An 18,660-nucleotide genomic window follows, 5' to 3' on the forward strand; every position below is an offset into this window, starting at 1 on the left:
GGGTGTTTTGATGTGGCTTATTGTGCATGTTACTTAAAAGCTGTATGTCAACATGAATATTTAAATGACATGTAAGGATTGTTTACTACGCAAACTGAATTTCCATGCACTGTGATGTGTGCATTTTATTTCCCATATAGTGAAAACTGTCAGGACACCTGCACCAGGCAGAACATGTACATATAAAGGCCATGGTGTAGGCCAAGGCTAATGATGTATTGCAGTATGTACTTTGAAGAGAAACAGGCAAATTAAATGTTAGTAAAATTGTAATGCATCTTCAGTATTTAATGGTATGGTGTGTGTATATACTTCTTAGTGCACAAATGTGTTCTATTGAACATCTGCTTAGTTTTGCAAGACTTTGATTGTGTGTGCATGTAGTTCTAACTGCACTGCTGTATCGTTTTCTTGTAAAAGTATTTTCCTAAATTATGTATCTTTTTCTACACAGATGGTGGTTAGCATTAAAACGATGCGCGAGTGCACAGCTGCTGCACCTCCCTGTGAAGGAACAGGGCACTGTCACAAGGAGGTCACACTTTGAGCAACTTTCTATTCCACGGACATATTAACCATTACCCTTTAAAGTGTTCAAGAGCTTAAATCTACGTGTGTGTGTTTGTGTGTTTGTGTGTGTGTTTGTGTGTGTGTTTGTGTGTGTGTTTGTGTGTGTGTTTGTGTGTGTGTGTGTGTGTGTGTGTGTGTGTGTGTGTGTGTGTGTGTGTGTGTGTTGTAGACTGTGTGGGACAAAGACAAAGCAAAGAGAAAAAGGAAGGCTGAACTGTGCTGGAAAAAGACCATGGCTCAAACATTACAGAGCCAGAGTCATTTTATCAATAAGTACATAGATCTGCTCACGCAGGATTCAGAGGATCTGGACGCCTCAGCCTCTACATCAGCAGAGCATAGGTACCTAAGCATGCTTGTAGTGATGCAGCGTTCTTAATAAGTCAACTTGTATTGTATGCTCAATATCCAGTCAGTACATTTATGTCAGTAAATGCATGCATCAACACTTCCTTGATTTTGCTGAGCAGTTGTCTGTTCTTTGTCCTAAAAGTTCTTGCATATAATGGTGGTCTTCACATAACATAAGTAAATTCCCATCCTTTAACTCTTTATCTTGCATATTCATTTAGAGCATTTTCTGTTGGGGTAAATGAGTAGAGAGGATCCTAGGCCATTTTTAGCAATTTCCTTGTGATTAAAAAAAGATGAACCCATTTATTCAACATTGATTATTTTAACAAATTCAGAGGGACCTTAACATAAAATTAAGGTTATAGTGTACTTGTAACCATCCGTCTCTGCTTGGTGCAGCCCCAATTCATGTGACGGTGCTCTGGTGTGTGTGGGACCTCGTCGTTGGCGTGCCAGAGGAGGAGAGAGGAGGCAGATGGAGATGTGTATCCTGTGTCACGAAGCGCAGGAGATCCTACCTGATGGCACCGCCATGGTGCTCGCTGCCTTTGTCCAACGCTCTACGGTCATGTCCGAGAACCGCAAAAGACCCCCTCACAATTCAGGTAAGGTTATGGTTTACAGTGTGCAAGTCATGTAATTGGATAGGTTTGAGTAGCCAGTGTGCTTATTTCTGGAGGATACATGTGTGTTACAGAGAGGTATGATCCCCTCTTCATGCATCCTAACCTGTCCTTTGGTACCCATACCGGCAGCTGTGGCCACATCATGCACTCTCTCTGCTGGCAGAGGTGAGGAGTTGGGCAAAATGTTACTTCTAGACAGCCTTCTACTTAATCCCAAATAAAAAGTTTTGCTGCTTTCAAATGTTTGTCGATATAGGCAATAGATCAGCAGCTAAGAGTAAATAGTTTTTCTAGAAAATAATATGTCCTCTATTTATATGAGCAATCACAAAAAATTAGCTAATATTAATCAATCAGTCTGGATGTTTTGTGACCGAAAAGTCAAAAACCTAATCTGTGATGTACAGGAAAGTCTTCATGGATGTGTGGTGATCGATAAGATGTAGATCCAAATTGGATGTGTTTGTCTTAAATATGCAATCTGCAGGTTTTTTTTTTGACCCAATACAGTGAGCTGATCATCGACACAAAGCATGAAACAAAGCTTGCTACGTGCACTTGACTGTTTTTCACTGTCTTAGATCAAGCCAGTGTTACTTTCAAAGTCTGTAAACTTATTGCGCCTCATGGGGAAGCAAAGAACGTTAACCTGATCTGACCTTAGGAGTAAGTGCAGTGAGTATCAAAAGCTAAAGAAATCAGGTGGTGGAACTTGTTACGCTTGGTAATCAGCAATGCTCGGTTGTTGAGGATGTCACATTCTGCCGTGTGCCGTGCACTTCCCAATCAAAAATACTTTTCATATGTTCCCGTTCTTCAATGGAGGGGAGCGCTGTCCAACAGTTTACACTCCTGAAGAATGTTACCTCGGATAGCTTTACAAGCAGTATATGTGTTCCCACATCAATCCTACATCCATGTCAAGCTTAACAGCTCAGTGGACCAGTTTGCTTGTCACTGCTTAATAGATCTGACCAGTTTGGTCATTTCTGTGATTGCATGGTACATATAAAGCTCATGGAAATTTGACAGGTTGTCAAATAATGGTCTCTTAATCTTCGAGTTATTTTCTCTTACAGATACTTTGAGACACTCCAGAGTCAGGATGCGCAGTGGCTGCATGAGCAAACCAGTTACGATGTAGAGAATGGGGAGTACTTGTGTCCACTCTGTAAGTGTCGCAGTAACACAGTCATTCCTCTCCTGCCCCTCACTGAGACCACCTGCAGGTACTCGCATACAAACTTGTGCTTGTGATTATTCTAAGTGGAGTTGCTCTGAATCCGGACCGCTTGATGTTTTAACCATTGCATTGGCGAATTAGTTGTAGTGGCTCTGTAACCAATGCAAATTGCCTATGAAATGCCATGGAAGGGTACAGAATGACATTGTAACAGTTCATACCCCATTCCATTATTCGTTTTATTTATTTATATATTTTATAGCAAGGGAATTGATATCATCTGTAGCTGAATTGCATGTCTTGCCATCTTGAGATCAGAGTATAGAATTTGTGCTTATGTAAGATGGCTAATCCACCGCTGTTGCAAGATATTTAGTCACACTGACTCAGTTTATTACAGTAAATTTGCCAGTTGTCCCATTGAGTTTGATATTTTCTCTGGTTAAATAGTAAAATGCATGCATGTTTGTAGTTACAGCAATAGTGAGCAGCCAGGTCTGGCTCATTGGCTGAATACAACGTGCCAGCAGATCAGAGCCTTGCACTCTGCTCATAAGAGAGCCAAGCCAACAAGTGAGTCTCATCATATATAGTGCGTGTGATCCTTATTTGTGTGTGTATGCGTGCACATGCAGTCATATTGTGGTGTTTGTCTTTTAGATGCTGGTGAGACAGAGACTGTGGAGGACTCTCCTCCTCCTGAGAGTTTCAGGCTGGACCACACACCAGTGTAAGCATACCCACGGTTTCCTTTCACAACTGCGTATCTGAGCGTGTCTTTAACACTGACCTGTGATTTGTTTTGATAGCAACCCTTATTCAAGCTCCGTAAGGGAGATGCTGATGACATTTGGGACCGCCACTTATAAAGTTGGCCTTAAGGTGCACCCTAATGAGCAGGACCCCCGTGTGCCTATCATGTGCTGGGGCAGCTGTTCTTGCACCATCCAGTCTATAGGTCAGTCTGCACCCATTTCTTACAGACTAAGAATTCATGTATAAGATTTACAATATTCACTGACCTGTGTTAAGGGGCAGTTAGTAAAAATGTTTTGCTTTTTGGTAAAGAATATTATGATATGCATTTGTTGTTTTTCTGTGCTTGTATTTTGTACAGAGAGTTTATTGGTAGATGAGGAGAAGCCTCTGTTTGGAAGTTTACCCTGTAGACAGGTATGACAACCCAACTTATTGTCATATCTCAGCCCAGCCAGGACTCGGTTTCCCAAGAAGCAACACCCACTTCTAACATGGCCGCTGAGGACTAAACTTCCCACACACGTATGCGCTCACCTCCCCGGAGTTCTGATCTCACACACCTGCAGCCAATCACCTTGTCCACTCACCACGGCTTATTAAGAGACTTTGGATCAGAGACACTTTGTGAAGTAAACATTCAGCAGACTAGTTTCTCTGTCGTTCTCCAAGCGTTACCTACTGTGTTTATTCCATAAATGACTTTGACCTTTGCTTACGTCCCTGACCACGATTTCTGTCTTGCCCCGTTTGTTTTGTTTGCATGATCGCCTGACCCTCGCTTGCTTCTTGACTACGGACTGTGTTCACCCCTCTGGATTATTCTGCCTGAACCTGCTGCCCGCTTCTGCTTCTGTATTCCCCACAGTACGCGACACTTATCCTGCCAGAATGAATTCTTCTTTCGAGGAATGTGTGATGATGTAATAAATTCTGTATCAGAGGTATTGTTAGTGCTGTTAAAATACTCGACGAAGCACTGTTTGCTTGCAGGATGGAGTAGTTAATTGTACACTAGAATAAATTCTTCTTTGATTTGCTTTTCACTTGTAATTCTAAATATGAAAGTATATAACTGTGTGTGTATATATAAATAGACTGCATTTGTCAGATCATTACTCAAGCTTCTGCGCATCATTCGCACTCTAAAGATATCTAGAAGATTGCTCAGTTATGTGTTCTGGGTTCATTTTCGTAGCATTACTAAATATTCTGAATCACAAATATCTGCAGGTATTATGCTCTCCTTCCTCAGTTCTAATTCCTGCTATATCCTGTGATTTATCCATATTTTGTATCCTGAATAATAAAAAATAGAAGTGTCATAAAACGTGCCCTTGTTTAGGAGACTATTTGAGTTCCCTGGCTCGGTTTGGCTCTGCGTGCTGGACTGTCTCCTCTCACTCCTCTGTGCAAAATCACTTCATGCGACTGTTGGCAGGTATATTTATTTCATTATTTATTTATTTTGCTCTCACTTGTAGTTTTAGTTCTTTAACTGTGTGCGTGCGCGTGCTCCGTGCAGCACTTGTTCTTGCTCCCCAGGTGGAAAGTTCCCCCTGCATTCTGGATGTGGACATGTTCCACTTAGTGGTGAGCTGACAAGCTTGTTAAATGATACTTTAGGCACTATTAAATGTATATTAGCATCAGATTAGAGTAACATTGTTGTCCAGAATCTAAACCTGTCTATCTAACAGGTAGTTGTCTGTGGTTTCTTTGGCTGTAGTCTCTGAATCATGTTTTGTGTTTGTATGTCAGGGGAGTCTGGTGCTGTTGTTGGCTCGAATTTAGCCTATTACCCAAAAACATTTAAAATTCATCTTAGAAGCCAATACTCACATCTACCTCTGAGATAGAAAAAATACACCAGCCGTGAGTGAGAAGAAGCAAGGGTCCAGCTTTATTGTTCCATTCCACCACATGAGATCCACACCGATGAGAATTCTCAGAAGTGATCCCCCTACCCTGAGCTTAAGCTCCAGTATTTATACTGTATTTACACACTAGATAACCCATAGGTTTCCAGAAAAGGCCTATTTCACTTACCCATAGAATTGAAACCAGGGGTTTTAATTTACACATAAAATCAGAACCCAGGCATTTCCAACAACCCAGGAAACAAAAAACCAGAGTTTCTAGTTACCTAGGTGGTCAAAAACCAGGATTCTCATTTACCTAGGTAGTCAGAAACCAGGATTCTCAATTCCCTAGGTAAAAAAAATGACGTAGGCAAGACGACTAAACAACCGGGAGGGACCTTGGTCTTATCGTTAAATAGAGGGGGGGGGCAGTTTGACCCAGCCACCCTTATAACTGGCTTTCTTCATGGTTCTCTAAAAATTAAGGCTTTCCTTGCGAGACGAGAATCTTCACCACCTGAATCATGAGTAAGTTATATTTTTCTATTTTTCCTGTATTTCTCGTTTATAATTTATTTTCATATTTGCACTATATTTCTTAGTTTATATATATTTATACTACTTGAAAAGCGGTTTACTGTACTTCCAACTTCTTAATATCATTACAGTTCTACTGTCCTGCATATCCTACTATTCTGTTTTTTATAGAGTTTCTCTATTACTATAAGATTTTATTAAAGTTATTCATGTGTGTGTATGTATGTTGTGTCTACTTGCCCGCCCTTGACTGTACGAGTGTGTGTGTGTGTTTTTTTAGCACTCCTCAGCTCTTACACTTCTTTTTGACTTTTTTTGACTATTACTGCTCTTAAATTGCTCGTAATTCCAATCTGTCAATGTCCGCCTAATCCCGCTTCTATGTGTCTAGGTGCCCGTTTTTCCTTCTTCTCCCTTATGTTTATTTTATGACATTTTTTATCCACAACATTTCCCCCTCTGAGGCTGTGAAGCCTCATACACTACCTTAATTAAGCGGGTATCTGTGGAGGAACTGGTTCTGCCGCACCCCATGGCCGTCCCCCGCTAGCTGTCGGAGGATTACTCTAACAAGGCCATAATCCCTGCGCCCGTCGTCCCCGTAATCCAATGGGTCCCTTACATTAACCACTTCTACGCAACACTGATCAGAACAGGAGCTGAGGAGGTTTTGTAGACCTGGTGGGAGACGTGCTAGTGTTGTGCGCCCCGGGGTCTCATAGTAGATTGGCAGCTGGAGAATGGGCCTTAGGACCCCCCTACATCCACTTTGCGCCGGACATGTGTAGATGTACCTAGCCATAACTCTTAACCCTTAACTTACTTCTCCTTTTAACTATGTATATATATATATATATATCTCATTTCGAATTTAACTACCTTGATTATACGTTTGTTTGCCTACATCGATTATAAGTGTGATTAACTGAGTTCCCCTAATCATTTATTACTACTACTACTGCCGTACGTATGAGTACACTACAGTAACTAACTACTTGATCTACATGTCCCTATCTTTCTCAACTAGGCCTGTCAGCCCACAGTTTTGTATTTGTCGGGACCTGCAGATTCTTGCTTCCCCTCAAAAACCAAACCCCAGTCTTTCGCAGTCAGGGGTGGGTGAAAAAACCTCTTACGAGGAAAAATTCCCACCCTGCCAGCACTATGTGCTCAGCAGCACCATTATACTTTTCTGTGCCTGATTGCGTCACACTTTTTTGCCCATCACATTACATGTCATGTCACATATCACAGCATTTTATAACACTCGGCATAACAGTCTCTATCGGCAGTATCCCTCTGTATTCCAGTTGTCTTCGGCTCAAGCACTTTACGTACTGTAGAGAACCACCCTTTGGGGAGAGGTTAGGCTAGCACTTACACCCAGGGTATGGATCATCACATCTTCTTCTCACCCCTCAGGGTTCAGTAGATCTGCAACACAAATGAACATATAGAAAACACCAATAGGTCCCGTTTGTCTCGGATAGGCCCATTACCTTGCCACTACCTTGTACAAACGGGTCCTTGCGCCCCCTTTCCCATCAGTCCTGGCTCATGTCCCGTCTCATGTTCTCGTAGACGCTGGTGTTGCTGCTGTCACTGCTCATTGACCCCTGTCTGTCGCTGCTGTCGCTGCTCATTGTCTCCCGTCGCATGGTCTCAATCACCACCCCCTGTTGAGGCGGTAACGCCTCACCCTTAACAACATACTGGCCAGAAAAGGAGGCTGAGGACATCACCATCCGCCGTGCGCAGGGGATCACACAGCAGGCCACCAGAGCCACAAGGAGAAGGAGGACGAACAGGGACGCTCCCAAGCGGGTCAGGGCAGCAGTCCAATCTCCAGAAAGAAACCAGGAGAGCCACGGCGGGAGGCGGAGACTAGACCCAAAGCCGGAGTTAGCCGCTTGCTCCGTCTGGAGGGCTTGTAGTTGGCCCAGGACCTTGGAGAGGGCTCCCTGAACCAGTGTGCAAAGGGATTGCAGCACAGCACTCGGGACCAATCATTGTACAGACACCTTCCTCCGGGGCCCGCATCTGGTCCAGGACAAAACGGTTCTGAGCAGCCATGAGGGAAGTGGCATGGAGCTGATCACGGACCAGTCTGAGAGCACTCAGCGAGTAGTTAATGAAGCATTGCTCGTTGTACCACATGTAATTAATCCATGCCACGTTGCGGTTGATCTGCACGGCCGGGAGCAAAATAGACGCTACACCACTGCCAACGGCCTCCATGGCTCTGTAGCGAGCAGGAACGCCAACGGGGGTACCCCCAAAGTCAAGATGGATGGTCTCATCAGCAGCCCAGTCAGGATAGTTCGCTGCATCAGCGTCACGGACATACTGAGTCCATAGGGCCACGTCGCGGCGTGAACGGGACCGGCCGGATGACGGTCGGTCATCCACCAACAAAACACGGGTCTTACCATCCAACCTAACCGGGGCGCAGTATCCCTGCCACTCCGCAGGCAAGGTCTGGCGTACACGTTGGCCCCCGCAAAACCAGAACACATCCGCAAGGGGAACAGTACCACCACTAAGATCAGGTAGGGGAATTACCACGTTGGGGGTGCATGGGGGTGAATCACAAACAGAGGGGGTTTCAATTTGCAAATCATTAGCGAACAGGGAGACATTACATCGGGCAGACACATTTCCCACAGGATATACACCAACAGAGGAGCAGAGGCAGATGGGAAAGAACGAGGGCAGAGACGGTTGGACGCGGACAAAAGTCGACACTTGGGGGGTTACAGGGTGAAACAGGCATGAGGAGCTTGCATTGTGCATCCACGATGGGCCAAAATCAGCCGAAAGGGCCCCAAGGAGGCACACAGTAGGACACAAAAAATCAACAGAATAGGGGTTGGTGAGACATTCTGTGAGGTTCCCCATAGGCAGCATAAAATGGGGGGTGAGGCTACGATCATGACATACGAGACATGAGCGATCCGTCACAGATCGAGCAGTGTGGACCATCCATGCCATATACATGTTACTCTGCTCCTCCGTGAGCGAGGTGTTAGCAGTAGAGATTGAATAATATTGTAATTTCATTAATTTATGTGCGATCGGAGTTGACATCGGGGCAATGAGGAGGGGGTGGAGAGCCCGGGATGCGAAGGGTGACCCTGTACTATCATGGTAAGAACATGCCGTAGCCGAGCAAAGGAACGGTAGCCACAGGGGGCCAATCGTGGGCAGCTCGAAGGAGCATCTACTCGTCCGTGCTCTACCAGTAATTCTGAGATGTCCTACGTGAATCTCCACAGACCGAGCTGGGGAGAAAGTGAATGAGGCCAAATAGGGACTTCTCCCAATCAGGGACTCTTCATGGGCGAGTCTAATGAGAGCTAACGCGCACATCGAGCTACGGGAACCTATAGTTGAGCCAGGGGCCGTCCAGGATCGAACACGCCTAATACGAGGATAGAGGGCTGTGAGGGAAGTAGCAGCCGCTAGTGGGCGTAATGTATGATAGGAATCCAGGGCATTCCTTTTAAACATTGGGTCGTAGAAAAAGAAAGAGTGCTATTAGCCCTGCTGTAAAAATCAGTTTACCCACATACGTGCTACTATTCTGTGGAGCTTGTTCCACCGGTCCCCTCCGGAACTGGGGGTAGGGGAGTGCGCAAGGATTCATGCGGAGACTGACGTTCAGGAGTAAGCTCAGGTAAGTTCAACTGTGCTGCTAGAGACTGTAGCGTATCTGAGTTGATTAGGCTCAGAGGCAAAGCGGGGTCGTCAAGGTCCTGACAGAGAGTGGCAAATGTAGACAGAAAATCCTCCGTTGCTGGGGTTACAACTTCCTGTGGGCAGATAACTACACCCGTCACTTCTACTCGGGGCGTGAGAACGGTGAGGCTACTGGCATCAGACTGAGACAGTCTATCGAGTTTTTCCACAGCTCACCGCTTATTCTGGGCTCGAGTGCCGTAGGCAGGGCTCAGGGATGCACCCGAATCACTGTCACTATCAGTGAACACCACTGCCCCAGTGGGCTTCCTTGTACTGACTAGTCTTGAGGTCGATGGTTGTTCGTCGGTAGTGTCTTGCAGTAGCGGTCCCTTACCTGGTTCGGCGCTGCTGCAGTGGTTCAAGTGATACCAGTAATTCCTCCCCTCTACTTTCACAGCCGTGGGGGTTGCAGCGACCACGGTGAATGGTCCTTCCCGACGTCCTGCAAGGGGGCTCTTTCTCTTGAAAACACGAATGTATACCTGGTCCCCCGGTGCCACTAGGCGCACGTCCTCCCGTACCTCGCTCTCTCCATGGACTGCCTCACGAACCTGTGAATACAAATGTCTATGGATTTTGGTGAGGGTTCGCACATAATCCTGCATTTCGTCCTCCAATTGTGCCAAAGACGGCCCTGTGTATGGACCTCGGGTGAATGCCATAGGCATTGGGCGCCCAGTAAGCATTTCATGAGGAGTCAAGTGCGTCATACGATTGGTCTGAGAACGCATCTTCATCAAGGCCAGTGGTAAGGCCTGTGCCCAGTTCAGGCGAGAGCTCTCGCATATTTTTGCCAGTTTATTAACTAGGGTACCGTTCACTCGTTCTACCATGCCCTGGGATTGAGGATGATACACACATCCTAGCTTATGATCTATCCCCAAGGCAGATGCCACATTGTCAATGACGTTATTCACAAAGTGGGTACCGTTGTCCGAACTCAGAAAATCTGGAATACTGAACCGGGGAATGACTTCGCGACATAAAAATTTAGCCGCGGTCCTTGCATGTTCCTTGGAAGTTGCAGCTGCCTCCACCCACCTGCTGAAGCGGTCTACTATTACTAGAATGTAGCGCTTCCCTTCTTTCCGGTTGTCTGCTCCCATGTCTACATAATCCATCATTATATGCCGGAATGGCCCCGTCGGCGGGGGAATATGTCCTAAAGGAGCAGTGAAGTTCTTTCGCACATTGTTCTTGATACACACTTCACATCTATTCAACGCATAGTCCACCATACTGGCCAGAAATGGGGACCACCATTCCTGACGGATTTTTCGGATAGTTTCGGTTCTATGGGCATGATCCAAGCCATGGGCTTCTTTGATCAAGAGCGGGAGGTAACTGGCTGGGGCTATACACAATCCTTCTATGCTGCGCCGCAATCCAGTACCCGCCTCTTTTCTCGCCCCCCATTTTATCCACGCCGATACTTCAGCCACACCTGCGGTGTTCTGCAGCTCCACCAAGTGGGCCACATTGTCTACCTGCGGATGCCGCATCGGACTTTCTCCAGGCTGAGTTAGGGCCATCATCTGCCTCGGCCCTACGGCAGCTTTCTTAGCTGCCTCATCCGCCAGTGAGTTCCCTTTAGTGATAAAGGAGTCATCGGTCCTATGTGCCCTGCATTTCACTACAGCTAATTTTGCGGCCAATGTCATAGCATATAGTAAATCAGAAATCGCTTCCCCGTGGGCCACGGCAGTCCCATCTGCCCGCTGGAATCCCCTTTGAGCCCAGATTGGTCCAAACACATGGCAGACTCCATGAGCATAGGCTGAGTCCGTATATATATTGCAACTCTCATTATGGCCCAAATTACATGCAGCTGTCAACGCCCGTAGTTCAGCTAGCTGGGCCGAGCAGGGTTGGGGGAGCGGAACACTCATCACTACCTCAAACGTCGCCGGGTTTCGTCGTGCTTCTACTACTGCCAACCCAGCCTTATTGCCCGTATCAGTACGATAACAGGAACCGTCCACAAAATACGTATGCTTAGCATTATCAATAGGGCAGTTCTCCAAATCTGAACGCGCTTTCAAAAATATCTCTGATACCGCTACGCACTCATGGGGTACACCATCTATCGGGGTTACCAGTTTATCGGCCGGATTCACCGTGGTGCACCGTTCTATGGTGAGCTCCGGGGCTGACAGAATGGAGTCATATCCTGTTCGACGGGAGTTCGTTATCACAAAGGTCTGACTCGTTAGGAGAGCATGCAGTGCATGGGTCGTATATAATGTAACTGGGTGCCCCATGGTGATTGAGGATGCTTTCTGATATGCAAATGCGGCCCCTGCCAAAGACCTATAACAGGGGGGCATCCCTTTTTCCACGTTATCGAGAGCCGTGCTGTAATAGGAGATGGCCTGTTTTCCCATCCCTTGTTGCTGCTGAGTTAGGACGGCCGATGCGTACCCCTTTCTTTCGGATACATAGAGGTGAAAAGGTTTGCTATAATCTGGGTTAGCCAATGCAGGAGCGGTCATTAAGGCCATTTTAATATCTGCGAGTGCAGCTAGAGCTTCAGGAGTCCAGATGAGGGGGGCATTTGGCTGTGATTGGTCTGCTGCCTTAATCATATCCCGTAATGGTTGGACCCTTAGCGTGAACTCACATATCCATGGGCGATTGAACCACGCCATTCCTAGAAATGCCAACATCTGTCGCACGGTGGTTGGCTGTGGGGCCTTGCGTATGGCCTCTACATGCTTTGGCGCTATAGTACGGCTTTCTCCCTCTAACACACGACCTAGGTATTCCACCTTTTGTCTACAAAATTGCAACTTTTCTTTACTTACTTTGTGGCCATTTTCGGCCAACATTCTTAGAACCTTTAGAGAGTCGTGCTGGCATTGCTCTTTAGACGCACTACAAATCAAAAGGTCGTCGACATATTGCAAGATGGTGCTACGGCACTCCAGGGCTGAGAGGTCTTGAGCCAGTACCTGATTAAATATGGATGGGCTTTCACAGTATCCCTGCGGAAGTCTAGTGTATGTGTACTGCTGCCCTTCGTATGTGAAAGCAAACAAATGCTGTGAGTCTGGGTGCAGTGGCACGCTAAAAAATGCTGAGCATAAATCTATGACAGTATACCATTTGGTCCCTTCTGGAATGTTCGACAATAGGGTGTGTGGGTCTGGCACTACTGGTGTTTCCGGTAATACAATTTGGTTAATAGCACGCAAATCATGTACTAGCCTCCACTTCTCTGAGTCAGGTTTTCTAACTGGAAAAATGGGGGTATTGCACTGACTTCGCGTGGAGATTAGAACTCCGGCCTCTATCAATCCGTGTATTGTGGGCCGTATGCCTTCTCTAGCTTGCACTGACAACGGATACTGTTTCTGGTAGGGCAACCTTGCATTCTCTTTTACCTTAATCTGAGCTAGGTCGGCGGATTTAACCAACCCTACGTCGGTCGGATGTTTTGTCCATAGCTGTTCTGGAATAGTTTTCAGTATTTCCTCATTGTCCTGATCTTTTGCTGCCTTAACTGCCATTTGTAAACCACTCCGGTCCGTGTTCGTGCATGTGCAGACACTAGTGGCCACGGCGGTATCAACTGCTGTTACTGAGATTCGCACAAACTTTCCATCAGGCGACTTGTGCAAGGATGGATTGGTAGTTGGCTTCCACTCTTGTACTTCTTTTGCCTGCCCTATCATTGGCTCTACCTCTTCCCGTTCCAGGCCTTTGGTGACCATGAGTGTGACATGGGGCGCTGTCCCTTCCAGCTGATACCAGTTAGCGATTCTATCTGGGAGCTTTATAATAGCCGCCACTCCCTGTGGGCCGCTTATTATTTCCATGGTTCTAATGTCCATTACTTGTCCCTGTTCCATGTCCTCCCAAAGCTGAGCATATTCCTGGTCTCGTCCACCGTCATCATTTTTAATAGTGCAATATAAAGGGGCCTCCACTTCGGTGCAATCGGGCCGCATGTACTGTAACCATGGTTTCCATTCTGCGTATCTGTGCCAGAGTTCCGAGTTAGCTGGATCGGACATCTCTAGCCAGTATACCATCCTCACATTACGGGCGGTGCTAGGTGGCTCGTGCAACAGTAGGAATTGTGTGGATATTGATTTGGGGAATGTCACCCAAATCCCAGTCGCTTCGCACTGTATCTGAGCTCCCAACTTACACAGGGCATCACGTCCCAGTAAGTTAACAGGCGCTCCTGGCGAATATAACAGGGGTGCTTGTATTGTCACACCATCCAGAGATAGTTCTTGAGGCTCGGTGAATCGTAAGGTCTGTATTTTTCCTGAGAAGCCCATAGTTTGAATAGCCTTACAGGTGAGGGGGAGCTGTGAACCTTCTTTCCCTATACTTGAATATGTAGCTCCAGTGTCGATCATAAAAGGCGCTTGCAAGGTGTTTCCGATCGTCACTGTAACAGTTGGCTCTTGTTCTGGATGCAGTGTGGTGACGGACTGCATGAGCTCCCCCCCGGGCTTCTCTCGGCCTCCTCAACTCTGGCTGGGTCCCGGCTCCCCATAGGGGCCATACATGGGGCCACCTTGGGGTACTGGGGGTAGCGGTTGACACCGAGGTGGCATTCCATAGCTCTCCGGCGCTCTCGGTCCAAGCACCTGACCTCTTCTTTCAGCCCTATCCACGCGGTCTCCCCAAGTTGGTCGTGGGACACGTGGACAATTTCTCCTGAAGTGGCTAGGATCACCGCATCCCCAACACCCTTCAGTTGCCATATCTGGTCTTGGCAAAACTCGACCCCGTCCGTATCCTCGTCCCCTCCCCCAGGCAGGTGGCATTCCCGGGTGCATGGGGGCCCTCATATGATATATGTAATCCATCTGGGCGGGGTGCAGCATAGTAGTTATGTGTGGGACTTGCTGTTGTGGGTGGGCCTGGTATCCATTGGCCAACAGCATAGGGTCAGCCTGTGCTGGGGCTGACGCTTGTGGATGGGGCACCATCACTGCCGCTTGTTTAATGTGCTCCCTCCTCCGTTCCTTCTCTTCCTGTTTAGTCCTGGTCAGTTCGCCGAGCTGTGCTTTATAGAGTTGGCTCATTAGGGTTTCAGTGGCATCTTTAGCTTCTTTTTTCAGCTTCCTGTGTTGCTCCAAGTGATGGGTCACATGTGCCAGAAATGAAGCCCATTCCATTGCGTTGAGCCCCACCACTTCCTCTAACTTCTTCTGTACCTCCCCAGGGAGAGCCTTCTTCAATAGCAGTTTGAACAGTCCCACACTTGCCACTGAATCGTCCCATTTGGCACCCGTTTCATCCCTCCATTTATCTTGAAACTTTTGTATGAAGGTTATCACGTTTTCTTCGTCTTTCAGTTTGATATTTTCAAGCTTCCCATGGTCCATCTTAGCCGGAAACATACTCCTCACAGCATCCCATATTTCTTGTCGGTATAGGCCAAACGGGATGGCATCAGCCTTGGGGTCGTCTATCAAATCCCTGTGTTCTGCCCCATCGAAAATTTCTTCAGCCCGTCCCTTGCCCACTGTTTGGCAGAGAATGGCTTTGATATCGCCTATCGCCAGGTGCCGTCCTGATGTTTTTTCCTCAAACTGTGTAATCCATTTCTGCCCCCCTTCACACATGTTGGGTAATTGTTGGATCAGGCCCGTTAGGTCCATGAAACTCCAGGGTGCATAATGTAGGGCTTTTCCTTTAACCATGAGGGGCATCATCTGAGTAAGGCTGGGCTCCGACTGCGAGCGGGCATGCGCCAAGCACGCTGTGACACCAGGTTCGAATCTCACTGGGGGCCTCAGGCTTTCCCTCTTCCGTAGTGTTCTAGCTCCTCTAAGCTTCAAATCCTCCAAGTCCTCCTCCTCACTGACGTCTTGTTCAACTTTTCCTTCGTTGTCTGTTTCAGTCCCCTCGCTCTCAGTCCCCACTTGTTCGTCCAGTTCCATGTCTGAACTTACTTGCTTCTTCTTCTGCTGGTGATATATTAGGACTTTTGAGGCCTTACTCAGGCTTTTCACATGTTTTCCTGCTGACTGGTTCAGTGCTCTTCTCGACCTCTGTGATTTTGACTCTCCCAAACGCGGCTTGTGTGCATACTTATTCTTCACAGCAGTCGCCATTTGGAACGCTTGACCTGCGAGATTTTTCAATTCATCCATTTTACCCATGCCATATGATATCCCGTCCTCTAGCCGTCGAATCCTGCCCTCCAATTCCTTATCCTCCTCGACAGCATATGGGGAGAGCACCACATCCCCCTCTATACGGACCACCCGCCCCACATTGTCTCTCGGCTCACTTTTTCCTCCTCCTTTGATATGTGGAGCCTCTCGTGCTCCGTTTCCACCCTCGTGCCCTCTCTCGCTCCGACGACCTTCTTGATTGCCCCTGGTCCCATGCCCCTCCTGCTCCTGTATTTCCTCCAGTTCCTTGTCTTTTTGCTTGTGCACCATCGGCCGTGACCCTGGCCTCGGGGTGCTAGTGCTGGGGGGAATCTCCCTGTGCTCCGGCCACCCCAGAGTGCGGGTCCAGTTTTTCATATACTCCTGTAGTTCCCTGTCCCTCTCCTTGTTGCCTACGTGTGGGAGGTCCAGCCGTGGGCTTTCGCTCTCGACCGGGGTTCTATCCTCGTATTCGGCAGCTCCTTCTTCCATTTTGATACGTTCTCCATCCTCCCGCATGCGATGCCTCATTCTTTGGTATCCGGTGAATGTTCCCTGTATGTCCACCTCAGTTTCCTTCCATTCATCTTCTCTGTCTTCCAGGTCTTGCATCATGTAGAGCCCGGCGGGTGGGGCACTTCCGACAGGTCTCACTGGAGGGCGGTACTGAGAATTATATGAGGGCGGGGCCTCGGCCAATTCCTCCTGAATGGCTTCTTTTATCTTTTTTCCTAGGCTTGCTTCCCTTTCTTCTTTCTTCCGTATCACCGCCTCTGCTCGTTCTCTCTGCTGCCTATCCTTCTCCTTCTCTTCTTTCCCTGCTTCCACAAACCAGTCCACTATCTTCTCTGTCTTCACACATTTCTCCCTCACTCTCAAGCCTTTTTTCTGTTCATTCCATACAGCTAATCTCTCTTTCATTATTTGGCATAGCTGTTCATCAAAAGTACCTTCCTCGGGCCATTTCCACTCACCACTTGTCTTCTCACTCCATTTTTTACAATAATGTCTAATGTCCTTCTCATCTGTACAGTGTTTGCTTATCACCCTCTCTATCGGGCTCATCTTTTTCTTACATTCAGCCATAACTCTGGTCGTGTCTCATACCTCTCAGCCCTTAGAGTCGGCCGCACACGCCCCCTCAATCCACTAAGTTATGCCTCACATGGACTCACATACACTCAGAGTACATACATTCAATTTACTTATGATGATTAATTAATTAAGTTAAATGATTCAATTACTCTTATACGTTTTAAGTTTAACTTTAGGTAATTCACACAGCCTCACACAACAGACAATTCTTACATGTTTACAATATTCTTAGACATAATATTTACCTATTCAACATTACCCAATTTTGGGTAATTAAACAAAAATTAAATTGTATTATTATTTGTCATTTAACTGAACAACACCTTCATAATTTATGGAATATAAATGAAAAGGTCCCAATGGACTGACTCCCTGATTTCTCAACAATTTTGTTATATATTACTGGTCTGGAAGTTCTTATGTTTTTAAAATGTTCTAAAATGTTGTTGTTGTTTTTTTGTTTTTTTTTACAATTCTTGCATGCTCCTCCAATTTTTAAAACAGCAGTTATTGATACCAATAAAGTTATAATACACACAGTCACACCCGACTCACAGAAAGTCCATATCAGATTCAAAACATTAAAACAAATTTAAAAACAAAAATCTCACACTGTTCTATATTAGTCAGCTCAATCTGAAGTGCGCACACACACACATTTTTCTTCTTTTCCTTTTTTCCTTTCCACACAGAAGACAGGCCTGCTTGCGCAGATAAGAACAGATAGGAACACACACATACACCCCTTTCTATCAACAATGTCGGCACACTCATATACACATTGTGTCACACACTCTCTTACACATATTTAGTTATTACATACACACCATTGTGGTCTCAGAATATAAAACGCCTTCACACCAGCTCCGTATGTATGAAGCTTACAGTCACATGAATCAAATACAACTTTTTTTTTTTTTTTAAATTATTATTATTATTCTCCCTTTTTTTTTCTTTCCCTTTTTTCTTTTTCCCTAAATCTTATCAAGCGTCAAATGTATGGAGCTCTCGTTCAGAGCAATAATAAATACTTTTTCCCTGTCTCCAAAACTTACACGCTCTCACACCACACTCATATTCTAAGCACATATATTTTAAGCACACACATTTGTTAGTACATATTCCATTCATACACCGGGCATGCTGTATTGCACGACCCGGACCTGGGCCCAGGATTTATTACCCTCTCTATCCAGCCCTGGAATCTAATCTATCTATCTTTTATCTAATCCTTTTCCAGCGGTATTAGGGGTCCCCACCAATGCAGCCGCCACTAGACTGCTAGTCTAGTCTAGTAGCCGGTATCTGGGGTCTGAGGCCTCATTTTCCACCTGCTTTCTATCCCAGCCCTGGAGTATTTCTCTATTTCTCTACTCTTTTTTCTACCTTTTTTCCCTTCCTCCAGCGGTATTGCAGGACTTTCACTCACACAACACATATACCATATCCTTACACAGTCTTATGAACCTTATACAATTACAATAAGTACAATCTTCTACAATCTACACTTCTCTTACCTCTTCTCACTCACTCAAGGTTCTTTTGGAGACCCACTTAGTCTTTCTTCCCACCCCGGGGCTTCTCAATCGTAACAACAGACCACTAAAACAGAGCTTTGAAATAACAGGCGTCTGCAATGCCTTTTCCTATACGGCCTGTCTGTTGCTTAGAGAGCGAAGTCCCACGGGAGAGATTCCAGACATATAGATCTTAGCCCAGTCCCATCTGGGTCGCCAAATGTTGGCTCGAATTTAGCCTATTACCCAAAAACATTTAAAATTCATCTTAGAAGCCAATACTCACATCTACCTCTG

General features: G+C 46.3%; 2 protein-coding genes across 2 annotated transcripts in view; one reads left to right on the top strand and one right to left on the bottom strand.

Moving 5' to 3' along the window:
* The window catches only part of LOC108261599 (NACHT, LRR and PYD domains-containing protein 3), a 619,868-nt gene that overhangs the window by 195,543 nt on the left and 405,665 nt on the right, over positions 1 to 18,660 (bottom strand). The gene's annotated exons all lie outside the window — the stretch shown is intronic.
* LOC108261583 (E3 ubiquitin-protein ligase UBR2-like) lies at positions 123 to 4,790 on the top strand. Its single transcript, XM_053678884.1, has 10 exons — positions 123 to 257; positions 455 to 535; positions 740 to 912; positions 1,324 to 1,529; positions 1,622 to 1,715; positions 2,630 to 2,779; positions 3,206 to 3,306; positions 3,394 to 3,463; positions 3,543 to 3,691; positions 3,851 to 4,790. The coding sequence occupies exons 2-10, from the start codon at positions 455 to 457 to the stop codon at positions 3,910 to 3,912; spliced, it is 1,086 nt and encodes a 361-aa protein (XP_053534859.1). The 5' UTR covers positions 123 to 257; the 3' UTR covers positions 3,913 to 4,790.

This window comes from Ictalurus punctatus, unplaced genomic scaffold, assembly GCF_001660625.3.
Source record: "Ictalurus punctatus breed USDA103 unplaced genomic scaffold, Coco_2.0 Super-Scaffold_100056, whole genome shotgun sequence".
NCBI classification, from domain to species: Eukaryota; Metazoa; Chordata; class Actinopteri; order Siluriformes; family Ictaluridae; genus Ictalurus; species Ictalurus punctatus.

Bases quoted from the DNA above. Each gene is read 5' to 3' on its own strand.
- LOC108261583 (XM_053678884.1), top strand. From the start codon at position 455: ATGGTGGTTAGCATTAAAACGATGCGCGAGTGCACAGCTGCTGCACCT. The intron at 2,780-3,205 runs GTACTCGCATAC...GCATGTTTGTAG, and splicing joins CTCACTGAGACCACCTGCAG to TTACAGCAATAGTGAGCAGC. The intron at 3,692-3,850 runs GTCAGTCTGCAC...TATTTTGTACAG, and splicing joins TTGCACCATCCAGTCTATAG to AGAGTTTATTGGTAGATGAG.